A 12,554-nucleotide genomic window follows, 5' to 3' on the forward strand; every position below is an offset into this window, starting at 1 on the left:
ATGGACTGCAAGAAATCATTTCTGTTCCAGCAAAGCATCTGTATTTTTTTTCCCTCTGGAATATAAATGGGAGGGCAGAAAACAAAGGTCTTTTCCCCCCACTTCCTTCCTTTACTACCCACTATCAAGTTTTTTTTTTTTATTTAATCAGGCAGTTCTATTTATATATATTCATATCCTTTGGGGAAAGGAGAGGGAAGATATGGATCAAAGGGAGGAGTGCAGGGCTGGAGGTCTGCAAGACAGGGCAACTACAGGGATGCCAGCTTCCAAAATTCATCAGGAACCACCCCGAGCGGTACCTAGAACTGCAGGCACCTGTTCACCAGGAATGTGGCCCAAGGAGGAGGGAGTGCTGAGGGGCCAGGGTGCTCTGGGGCTGAGTGGGCAGGGCCTCCTCTCCTAGGTGGCCACTCTGTTCTCCACCATGCTGGGTCGAAGGTACTCATAGAGCAGGTCTAGGCTTGTGTTCCGGACCTCAATCTCCTTGTCCATGGTGGCCAGCTCCTCCTGGAATTGCTTCAGCACAACTTGGGGCTCAGGATCAAAGAAATATTCCTCCTTGTACTGCCCCAAGGCTACCTGGGAGGAGAGCAAGATGACTCAGACCTTGGGCCGGTTGGCCAAGAACACCAATCCTCCTCCAAGCTGCTCTGCCCCAGGACACCGACGTCTGTCTTTAACCATGACAGGCTGGTGTCGGCCAAGGAATTTTGTGAAGGTCTTCTGTATGCAGGCCTGGTGGAGATTAGGCAGAGTCTACTATGTCCTTCTTTGTCATGTCCTTGGAGATGGGAGGGGGCTTCCGCATGGTACATGGGCCGTTAGGGATCCAGGTGTGTTGGTCCAGGTGTGTCGGTCCAGCTACAGGAAGGAGAGCCATTCAGAAACCCAGAGCGATGACAGCCCCTATCTTCACATCCAGGAGTCCCTGAGAGATGTCACAGTGGGTTACCTGGCCCAGATGGGCAGAAGCGTGCTGAGCAGTGCACATGAAGATGCACATGGAGACAAAGTGGCAGAGCTGGGCCCGAGGCTCCAAGGAGACAGGGGACCTGGGAGAATTGAGGCGAATCAAAGCATTTGAGATAAGGCCACAAGGCAGATCTCAGGCAGTAAAAGATGTCAGAGATACAGGAAAGAATTTCTGTCTGTAGTTGTGACTTCTAGACTCTGTGTCTCACACCCAGTGTGGACACTCAGTCCTCACTTAATGCCATTGATAAGTTCTTGGAAATGGTGACTTTTTTTTTTAAGATTTATTTATTTATGCACACAGATCTGGGGTACAGGCCAGAGGTGCAGGGGCGGCAAGAGGATTCACCAGAGACAGAGTGGGGAGGAGAACAGGCAGATTGACAAGTACACTCCTGAGGGGAGCAGTGGGCGAGGCAGGAGAGGTCTGCTGTGCCAGGTGGGTCAGTTCCCTGGCTGGGGATCAAACTAGTGCTGCCTTGTAGTGCACCTTAACTCATTGTGCCACAAGGGAGGGCCTGGAAATGGTGACTTTAAGCCAAACAAAATAAAATGAAATCAATTTTATCATAAGCTAACTGCTATAAACAAGAGTGGAGTTCTTACAGCATATCTTTGGTTACAAAAACATTATCAAGCTTTAAGTAAAGACCCAGAACATTTCTATATTAAACATTTGTATTCTTTCAGCCAGTCACTTTCTAACCTGCTTCTCAGTAAGTAGGTGGGTAGCTGGAGACTATCCCAGTAGTTCATAGTTCAGAATACAAAGTGGGACCCCAACCTGCATAGGACACCCTTCCATCACAGGATGGATGTCCCACTCAGAGTGGGACAATGTAGACAGCCAACGAAGCTAACACAAACACCTGGAGAGGACCCACACAGACATGGGGAGACGTGCAAACCCCACACAGACAAGTAGATCCAGCCAGGAATCAATTTTTTTCTCATCTACATGATAAAAAAACAACATGTAATCAGAGGACCCCTGGGCTCAACTGGGGAGAAGGTAGGAAAGGGTCAAGACAGATACCCAAGAAAAACATCTGGTTCCAGAGTGCATGAGACTGAACACTGCAGAGAATGAGAAAGGAGGAGACCGGGGAATTGGGAGTGGTCATTAGGCTTTCTGGAGGAAGCTCTGGAAAGGTGGAGAGAATTTCAAGGTCCTCAAGATAGGGTTGCCTTATGGTGAGAGGTATGACTTGTCAACAAATGGGGTGAGTGGACTCAAGGTCAGTGGGAAGGGATCTGTGCCTCACCCACAATCCTGGCTTCCCTGCAGTCTGATCTCAGTGACCTCTCGGCACCAGGCCTGCAGCTCTGGGCCATTCTTTACAGCTTCATCACTCTTGTAGAAAAGACTGACCATCCTCTCCATGTACCTGCTCCCCAGGGACGAAAGCACCTGGTCTTAGGTGGCCAATGGAGGGCCTTCTGGACCCACAGCCCCCCACCCCCTTTTTCTCTCAGGTAGGCCCACTAGGATATCCCTCTCTATCACATTCACCAGTTGATGATTTCCCACAGCTTGATGGCATCTTGCCTATAGAAAGAAGATTTCACTCCAAGAGTCCACGGTCAGCCAGATCATCAGGCAGGCAGAGGGAACAATAGCTCAGACAAACTGTAGCTCTCTGGAGAATATCCACGTGGCCGCCATTACCAGTGCTCACCACCTGAGGACAGCCCACAGCAGATAAACTAGAGTTAGCTATGCCAGCTGGGGGGTTGGGGAAGGAGGTTAGTGTCAGAGTTAGGTTTATAGTTCTACTCAGGCCCTTTTAAGTAGAAAGTTATCGAGGTGTGAGGCAGATGAGGAAGAATTTAGGGGTTAGGGAGAAAGGGAAACCACCCTTAGAAGTCTTTTCACCCTTGAATCCTACTCCCCTTTTACCCATCCTTTTTCATACCAGATCAAAAATTCCCCATTCAGAGATAAGATTACTCTGGGCCAACATGTTGATCTCCATGGTATACTGAAAGTGAGGGATCAGGAGCTGACTGTAGAAGAAAGAAATGTGACATAGTCAAATAAAGGGATTTCAGTTTTGATAAGGGGATGGGAATGTAAAGGACCAAGGAAAGAAAAGAAAGGTGAAGATGGGACTTCATGAAAGTGAGAAACTCCCAATTGAATTTTAGCAGGTTAACACTGGGAGGAGAGAGATGAGGAAATGTCTTCTGTAGTCTCATGTTGTTTGCAAGAATTCTAGGGATCCCTTCTCTTACACCACAAAAGCTAGCAAACTTCCCACGAGTGAAACTATATCTTAAGCTTGTCTCTTATTCTTATCAATAAGGTATCTTTACTCTGTTCAAAGACAGATTCCTTCCATCCCTTTTTGCCTTCCTTGGGACATTATTCTTAATGTCAACTCTCTCTCTCTCTCTCTCTCTCTCTCTCTCTCTCTCTCTCTCTCTCTCTCTCTCTCTCGCGCGCGCGCGCACACACACACACACACACACACACAGAGCTCTAATTAACACTACCTCTAATATCTCACTTCCCCTTTCTCAATAAGTCTTAAAAGAATTATTTTGTATTGGTTCTACTTCCTTACTTCACAGTTTTTCATTAAGCCCACATGAATCACACTTCTCCTTTCTTCACAGTTTTTCATTAAGCCCACATGAATCACACTTCTTTCTCCTCAGCCAGCATTCATCAGAGGATTAACAGGAGACTTCCATATTGGAAAACACACAAACATTTCTTCATTGTAACTTTGCTGATCTCTCAGCAACATATGACACAGATAATCATGCCTACCTCTTGAAATCATTTCTTCTCTAGGCTCCTATGACATCAACTCTTTCGCTTTCCTCCCTGTCTCAATGGATGTCTTCCTCTTGCCTTTTCTTAATTATAAAGGCTGGGTACCCTCAAGCATGTCAAGTTCAAAAGTGATTTTGATTTTTCTCCCACCAAGTAACATGGCTTCCTCTCTCAGCTTCTCCTACTTCCCATTTCTCCTATTCAACACTTCAACCACTCATAACCTGCTCCTCAATCCTAATTGAAGCCATTATCATGTCCTTCTATAGCTCTATCTGATTGGAATGGTCCCATCTCTTACCACCCACCTGGAAGGCTCCTTAGGTCAAATTTCAATTCCTTTGTAAAACTTATTCTCACGCTTTCCCCAACTCTGAGTGTTCCCATAATATGTGTGAGGGGATGTGTGGGTGTGTATTGCAACATGACACAAGGTTAGACTCTGTAGATGCCTTCTGAGACTAAGAATGTGAACTATGAAGGGCAGCAGATGCAGAATAACAGAGAAACTGGAAAACCTTGTAGATAGGATGCAGGCTGGGCAGTCTCCTCATTGTGGCCACAGAAATAGCCTCAGCCACCAGGTGACCCCTCAGCAGGTGTGACTGTAACTGGTGCAGCTGGAAATCAGAGCTACTGACTCAGGTCTTGGCCAGGAGCCAAGCCATGGGGGAATCTGAAGGCAGGAACAACATAGGTGGGGGGCATCCGTGACAAGGTGATTGGAGCTAGAGCAGGAGAGAGAGCAAGGACTGAGGGCCTGTGAACCTACATCACTCAAGGGGGTCAATGTGTGGGGGTAAGACACCTGGATTCTCTTACCTGGATGACCATAGGTAACAGTTTTCCATCAGGCTGCAACTTGAGCATGACCAGTGGGGTTGTCATATATTGTTGCTTAAAAAGGATGACATTAGGTTTGACCCCTTCCAGCAAGGAAAAATCAGCTTCAAGCAGAGATCCAGCCTGGAGGACAGAGCACAGGATTGAATAATGGGGTTGGGATCTGTTCTGGACCTACCCTTCTCTCATGAAGGGTCATGGTGGACCCTTCTCTCTATCCAGTTTTTTTTTTTTGCTTTAAACAACAATCACTTTCATCATATCCAAAGCCCTAAATGCAAGGTTTCCATACCCAGTGTTTTCTATTAGAACTGAAGGTCCCTGTGGTGAACTTTCTGGTTTTCCACCATGTACCCCCATCTCTCACAAAGTCTTTCCTTATCCCCCCACTCTTTTAAGTTTTAACCAAATGTAGCACGAGATAGTTCCTTTGTCTGCTCTCTGCAGGGTTAGGGTCATATTCTCTATTTCCCTCCAAAAGTTTGATCTCCTTCCAAAAACAGAGATACATCTAATGAAGAAGGAAGAGCTGAAGACAGAGCTGGATGAGGGGAAGCAACAGGAGACACAGGAGATGGTGGAGATCTGTAGTTCTTGATCAGGGATGATTTTGTCCCCCAAAGGACATCTGGCAATGTCTGGAAACATTTGATTGTCACACTGGCATTGCTCTTGGCATCTAGGCATGGAAGCCAGGGTTGGTATACAGACACATAACATTTATCTGGCCCAACATGTCAGTAGTGCCAAAGACAACACACCCTAAATGTAGCTGGAAGAGTGTAGAAAGGATGTAGAAGGGAGAGATCCAGGGTGGGAGGAGGAGAGAGAAGAGGAGGGGACATGAGAATTGAAGGAGTCCAGCACCTGGAGTTCTCTCTCCAGCTCTGTCTTCAAGTCTTCCATCCCTGGAGACAGCACCAGGCAGGCTGGGAGACTCCTAGAACGCCTCAGGAGCATGGGGTTTGCGCCATTGCGAAACGGGTACCCAAAGAGGGCATCATCCTTCCAGCAATCACTGACCCGCTCTAGGGACATCAATTGGGAGCACATGGTGAGGTCTGAGGTGAGTTGAGTTCGGATGGACAGACACACCATACTTCTGCCCTCTCTTTTCTTTCAAATCCCTGGACTGGAAATGAGATTTCCAGAGGTTGTGCTAACTCACCAGCCACGGCAGTCTTTCCTTGAGGGAATATTCTTTTGAAGTCTTCCAGGTGGTTTACACATTTTGTGACATCCACTGTTCCCTTGAAGGCCAAGTCCTTAAGCCTGTGGAGAGAAGGTCAATGCGAGAAGATCAAGAGAGGATCCCGCCTGGCACTGAGGGATGCCGGTGCCCAGCCTTAACCTGAACTCATGCTTTTGCCAGAGAGAGGAAGAAGTCTAATTCTTTATCCTCGCGGAATCGCTCATTCCTGGGTGGGTCCCGCTGGGTACTCCCCTGGACAGGAAGAATCAACCGTCTTTCCAGGAGCCCCACCGCAGGGTCTGGCAGGGGGTCGGAGACTCTCACTCACCAGTACACCTTCCTTCTTTCCTCAAGCTCCTCCTCCCGATGTTTCTTAAACAGGTTCTGGGGGTCGTCACTCAAGGTCCGGGCTGGAGGAGGGGATGACTAGAGCACACGCCTTCACACTCGGTCCCTCGTCAGCCATGCTACTTAGCCCCTTTTACTTCTCCCACCTTGTCTGTCCCCCACTCCACCCTGCTTGCAGCTCGCCGCCCTCACCAGTGCCGTCCGGCAAGCAGACTATCCCGTCGTCCTCAGCCGTAGCAGAGGAAGAGGACCTCGCGTGGGTGTCGGGCCCCTCCATTGCGATCCACTCGCGGAACCAGTCCAGGTCCAGCAGGACTTTGTGCTTGCGCAGCTTCACCAGCAGGAGGCGCCCGAGGTATTGGGAGACTTTGATCTCAAACTTGGTTTCCTGCGGGTCAGGCAAGTTCACCAGGCAGGTCTGGGGCCCGCCAGGAGGGCGCCTGGGTCAGTGAACTTCAAGAAGTTTGGCTGCGTTTTCGCTTCGGAGCACTCTCCGGGAGAAGCCTGAGTCCGGGCTGGAGCTGAAGAGGCACAGCCCGTCTTGGGGAGCTCCCACTGCTGGTCCCCCAGAGCCGGGGAAAGCGCAGAAAGTCTACTCCCTCCACCTGCGTGGAGAAATTCCATTCTTTTCCCCCTACCTCTGGCTTTCTTTTTCCCCTACCTTCCCTAGCACGCAGTCTCCTTCCTTCCCTGGCTCCCCAGGACACCCCCTGCCATGGTCCCCCCTGCAGAGTTCGCACTGACCTTGAGGCTTACTGGCTGCAGCTGCTTGCCAACGTCAGCTTCCCGGTGCTACCCACCAGCCACAGTTGCCCTGGATTGTTGGGGACCGCCAGGATGGAGGCCCCGGTGGCCACGCGGATCCTGTACTTGCCCAACCTGACCGAACTTGAAGGGGAACGTGAGGAATACAAGCAATTCAGAGGTCCAGCCCCCTGACTCCACACCCAGATCTGGGTCCCTGTTGCGTTGCATCCCAGGGGCTCCACCTTCAGCCACAGGCTACTCTCGGTCCCTCTGGAACACGGTCAGTCAGCACGGTGTTTTCTCAAGCAGCCCTGGAAGGTGCAACCCACCCTTACCACTTGGCCAAGACTCCGGTGCTTGCCTGAGGGAGCCGGAAGCCACAGGCCTCCAGGTAAACACCGGCCATCACCTCCACCCAATTTTGGTGAATAAATGAATAAAAGAACAACAGGCCACAGAGATAAGGGAGGTGAAATGTTTTGAAGCGTGGGTGCATTTCCAGTGGAAACTTCAAGGTAAGTTTGGGGCTTTTTATTAAGGGCATGTATGAGATAATACCAAACAGGTAAAAAAAAGATTTGTTCAGAGTTCAGAGTGGGTGTCTGGAATTCCTGTGAGTCATGGAGCTTCCACCCGGCACCCTTGAAACCAGCTTTTTGACGCAAACATCTAGATTCAGCTCTTCTTCGCGTGTGAGATACCAAGGGCCAGTCCAAGAAATCTTCCTGCTTTGCTTAAGTTAGTGTTAAGTGGGTCTCTAGTGGATTAAAGAGAAAAATCTATTAGGAGTAAGTTCTTCAGGCATAGAAAAGAAATGACACAGTAGTGATGAACCTCACCTCTGGTGGGGTGGGTGGACCGTCCCCTCTTTCTGGGTAGTTGGTCTATGTGTGGATTTCTTGATCTGAGGCCACAGTTTTCCAATCCTTTTTTTATATCAGATAGCCTTATTTCAATACTTATGAACTTATTTTATAATTTCCCTTTCAAAGTCCATTCAAAGTTCCTGGCCTCACCCCTCCCTACCTCTAAAGTATGTTCCTCCACCCAGTTAAATGTCCTGACTCAATCTGCAGCTATTTTTGTACCTAGTAACACAGGGTAAAGGAGCTGGTGGGTCTGCTTTTCCTACACTTTCCCTTTTCTCTTTGAATTTCATGCTCTCATGCATCCTCTGTGAAAGAGGCCAAGGGACAATGAAGAAACTCCATTTAAGGAACTTGCTAAGAGCTTCTCTGCCATCTGGTACAGGTAACCTATGTGGAAATGATGGCTTACATAAGAAATGTTTCTTTTAAAAGATTCATTTTTAGTTATTTATGTATGGTACAGGCCAGAGGTGGAAAATGGCTCCAATCTGTCCCCTCCAAGGCAAAGTACATTATGGTGTTAAGGTCTTGGAATTCCTTTTTTTTTTTTTAAGATTTATTTATTTATGCATACAGAACTGGGGTGCAGGCCAGAAGTGCAGGAGCAGTGAGAGGATCCATCAGAGACAGAATGGGGAGCAGAATAGGCAGGTTGACAAAGTACACTGCTGAGGGGAGCAGCAGGTGGGTCAGGAGAGTCTCCCGCGCCATGTGGGTCACCTCTGCGGCTGGGGATTGAACTCACATTGAAGCGGCTGTGGCCAGCTTGCAGTGCCGTGCTTTAATCCTCTGTGCTACCAGGGAGGGCTGGTATCTCCTTAAAAAATCTCCAGTAAGTTTCCTTCATCCAAAGCCAGTTAAAGAAAAAAGATTAAATCTCACTATTTGCAACAACATAGGTAGAACTTGAGAGGGAAATAAGTCAGAAGGAGAAAAACCAATATGGGATGATATACTCATATGTGGAATATATAAAGAAACAAAACAAGGGAACAGACAAAGCTAAACCAAAACAAACCCTAAAATCTGACTGACGATTGCGGCTACCAGGAGGTGAGAGTGGGATGGGAGCACAGTGGGGAGAGACTCTAATGAGCTGGAGGGTTAGAGGGCTTTGGAGGTGAGCATGGTGTGCATGGTGTGCTAACATACATCTAAGAGGTGTGAGGCCATACTCCTAATAAACCAATATCACCTGAAAACAAAACAATACATTAAAAAAAAAAAATGTCTTCCTAGTGGCCTAAATGTTAAGTCTCAGTGCTGTCATCGCTACACACTGAGTTCGATCCCCAGCCAGGGAGCTGACCCACGTGGCGCAGCAGACCTCTCCTGTCTCGCCCACTGCTCCCCTCAGTGGTGTATTTCAGTAGATTCACCTGTTCTGCTCCCCACTCTGTCTCAGGTGAATCCTCTCACCTCCCCCCTTCTACTGCATCTCTGGTCTACACTCCAGTTCTATGCCAAAAAAAAAAAAAATTCTCTCCCCCCAAATTTTAAAAACCCTCCAGACCAATAGCAAACATGTTTCTATATTAAAGTGCATTGCCCAGATTCAGAAGACACATAGGTCTCTCCTCTCCTCAGTAATGGAGGTGAGGACTGAAAGGGCAAATGCTCCATCCTCCTAGGGCCTTGGAGTTCTTTATTATAATTTTTTAAAGACTTATTTATTTATTTATGCATACAGAACTGGGGTACAGGACGGGGAGGGGTTGAGAGGATTCACCGAAGGCAGAGTAGGGAGCAGAACAGGCAGATGGACAAAGCACACTGCTGAGGGGAGCAGCGGGCGGGTCAGGAGAGGTCTGCCACACCACATGCGTCACCTCCGGGCCCGGGGAGCAAACTGGCACAGAAGTGTCTGTGGCCAGCTTGAAGTGCTGCATCCTAACCCTTTGCACCACCAAGGAGGACCTATTATAATTTTTATTTCATTACTCTACATTCCAGTGAAGGCACTAGGAGATTCATATTCTGCCAGTTTTCCTACAACACCCAGGAACCCAAAAGACAGGTGGCACATTTAAATTAGGATAATTGGAGAGAAGTTTATTTACAAAGGAACAGATTATAAGGGGCAGTTAGGATGTGAGAGAACTACCAAGGGGTAGTGGGACAACCTGAAACTAGCAGCCTAGTGGCTGCATCACCCCTAAACCCAAGCAAAAAGGAGGAAAGAGAGATAACTAGAATCTAGAAAGAGAAAGCCAGGTAGAGCAGGCTTCCTTGAGAGAGCAATATGCTTTGGGCAAGTCTCACTGCCTAATATGAACTTTTAGAGAGGGATCTAGTAACATAAACACCTTGATGTCACCCTCCTCCTTCCCTATGGCATCCTCCTGGGGGTTCCCCATTGGAAAAACCCAACTGGAAGCCAGAGCCCATTGACATTTTCCGTAAGATCACCGTCCCAGGAAAGAGAGAATAGTGCTTAAGAGCCGGAAATTATCTGGAGAGATGGAAAGAATTAATGCAGAACAGACAATTTTTAGCAGACACTGTCAGTATTTACTAGAACTTCCCTTGGGTCCCCTCAACTTGGTTTTGGAGGAAAAAGAACACTGCCTCTCTCTTATATATTTAAGTGAAAACTTAAGGGACTATAAGAAGAAATAAGGGAAACAGTTCCTTTGTAAACACTGCACTCCACAGAGTACTAGGGACTTGTTCTATCTGTCCTCGTTTCACACGAATCAGAAGGTTGGTAGAGCCAAAGTGAGTGTAATAAGTTCTGCATGGGGTTGAAAAAATCATCCCCACGCCCCCACCCCGGAACAGAAAGTAGGCAGTGGTGAAGCAGCTGGTGAAACAATCATCAGTTATCTTCTGGGGCTCATACCTGTTGGCTTTAGGAGATGCAAAGACCGACTCTATGAATATCAATATGGTGACTCTAAGATGAGACACAGATTCTAGCTCAAGTCTGCTCAGCTGGAAGCAGATGAAAAAGCAGAATATTGTGTAACTGCTATGGTAAACTCTTTGATTACAATCAGAGATTTGAGAACCCTGGTGCAAAATCGAGAAATTAGTCATGAGTTGTGATGAATGTGGCACCACATCACTGAGCAAGAAAGTTGTCACAATAACTAGGAAAGTGGAGAATCCTGGAAAGGGAACAAAAGATGTTAGGGAATTTGCTCACTCTCCAGACTTTACTACCCCACCAAATTCTATCTCCATATGGTCCCCAGATAATGATTAAATATACCACACTATTCCATTGTAAAAAGGTTTCCACCATTACTATGAGACTCCAGCTGACGAGCAGGGCATAGTGACGCCTAAGAGTTGCCTCAATGCCACCCTTCCTTCCCCATGTCCGGGCAACAACACAGTTTAGCAGAGCTGTGTGGAGCTTTCAAGCTGACAGCTAAGAATGTAAGCTCCACATAGCTTAGTTCTAGTTATTAAGTCTCTGATGACGATTCATACGCTAGATAGACACTAAATGTTTATATGGATTTCTATGTGAATTTCTTTCTCAGAGCAAAAATAGTTAGCAACAGGGGCCTCTCTGGTGGTGCAACGGGTTAAAGCACCTCACTATGAAGCTACCGCAGCCACTGAAGTTTGATCTCTGGCCAGTGGGGTGACCCACATGGTGCAGCAAACCTCTCCTGACCTGCCCACTGCTTCCCTCAGTGGTGTATTTCAGTCTTCCCTCAGGGGTGTATTTCAGTAGATCCATCTGTTCTGCTCCCCACGCCTTCTCTGATGAATCCTCTCACCCCCCTCTGACCTGTGCCCCATTCTGACCTGTACCTCTAACCTGTACCCCATTCTGTATACATAAATAAATAAATCTTTTTAAAAAAAAAGTAACAGATGACAGACAGATTGATAGATAGGTAGGCAGAGATCTACACCCAGAGATATAGATATAGAGATAGAGATTTGTAGATATCTATGTCTGTTTTTCTCAAGAGAGAGAAAATAGTGTTTTCTCCCTCTACAACATAAGAACATGAGTATGGTTGTTGGGGGGTGTCTGTGATACGATGCCTTCTGCAAATCTCCTCTCTAGGAGGAAAGACTACCAGTTATTTGCATCCATTATTTCAAATTAGAAAAAGTGAAACAAGAAATTAATATTAAATTTGTCAAGGTTACTTCTGCAATTTCCGTCCTGTCCACGCCACTGCAAAACCTTCAAGCAATGGGAAAAGCCTCCAAACCCACATAGTATTTGGAGATTTGAGGACCTGCAGATATGAAACCACCTCAAGGGAAATGATAGAGAGAAGACTGGGGTGGTGGCTAAGGACGTCGGCTTCTGCGTCACACACTTGAGTGGGATCCTCGAACTTCCTGTGTCCACAACACTTTACTGAACTTCTTGGACTCTCGATGTTCTCATCTACAAAATGAAAGTAATAACACCAACATCTGAGCATTAAAAGTCTCGCTGTGCTGCTGCTGTTAATCCAGTTAATAGGCTGTTGTCAAATGGTCAATATCATCATTGAGCACAAAGAAGACTCAGGCTTGGGGGGCACAGGCTGTGACTGAACATAAAAGGAGGGCAGTAGAGACACAGGATGACTGAGCTCATCACCTGAGGTGGCCATAGGGTGGCTTTTTTGAAGAGTCTGTCAGAGATTGGACTCAATTATAGGCAGGAATTTTGTATATAATTTGGGTGAGTTTTAGGGTCATCTTCTCCAGGGCTTCCAGATCTTGATCAAACCCGACTTCTTGTAGAACTCAAAGCTACCTCCCTAAGATTTGAAAAGATCAAATTGAATGAAGATGTGCAGGTAAACAAAAATATACTGGTGCCTATCACAGACTC

General features: G+C 47.2%; 1 protein-coding gene across 1 annotated transcript; it reads right to left on the reverse strand.

Annotated features, from left to right (window-relative positions):
• Positions 1-402: 402 nt before the first annotated feature.
• Positions 403-7,293, reverse strand: LOC101624031 (arachidonate 12-lipoxygenase, epidermal-type-like). The gene is given in 19 exon segments (XM_004685105.1): positions 403-582; positions 685-760; positions 762-864; positions 946-1,055; positions 2,241-2,363; positions 2,489-2,552; positions 2,555-2,657; positions 2,892-2,978; positions 4,276-4,485; positions 4,580-4,723; positions 5,468-5,628; positions 5,769-5,873; positions 5,963-6,061; positions 6,064-6,091; positions 6,129-6,202; positions 6,333-6,528; positions 6,885-6,934; positions 6,937-7,028; positions 7,223-7,293. Coding segments are annotated over 19 exon segments (2,076 nt in total).
• Between the last annotated feature and the right edge of the window lie 5,261 nt (positions 7,294-12,554).

Source organism: Condylura cristata, unplaced genomic scaffold (genome assembly GCF_000260355.1).
Source record: "Condylura cristata isolate star-nosed mole 26May11 unplaced genomic scaffold, ConCri1.0 scaffold00017, whole genome shotgun sequence".
Classification (NCBI taxonomy): domain Eukaryota; kingdom Metazoa; phylum Chordata; class Mammalia; order Eulipotyphla; family Talpidae; genus Condylura; species Condylura cristata.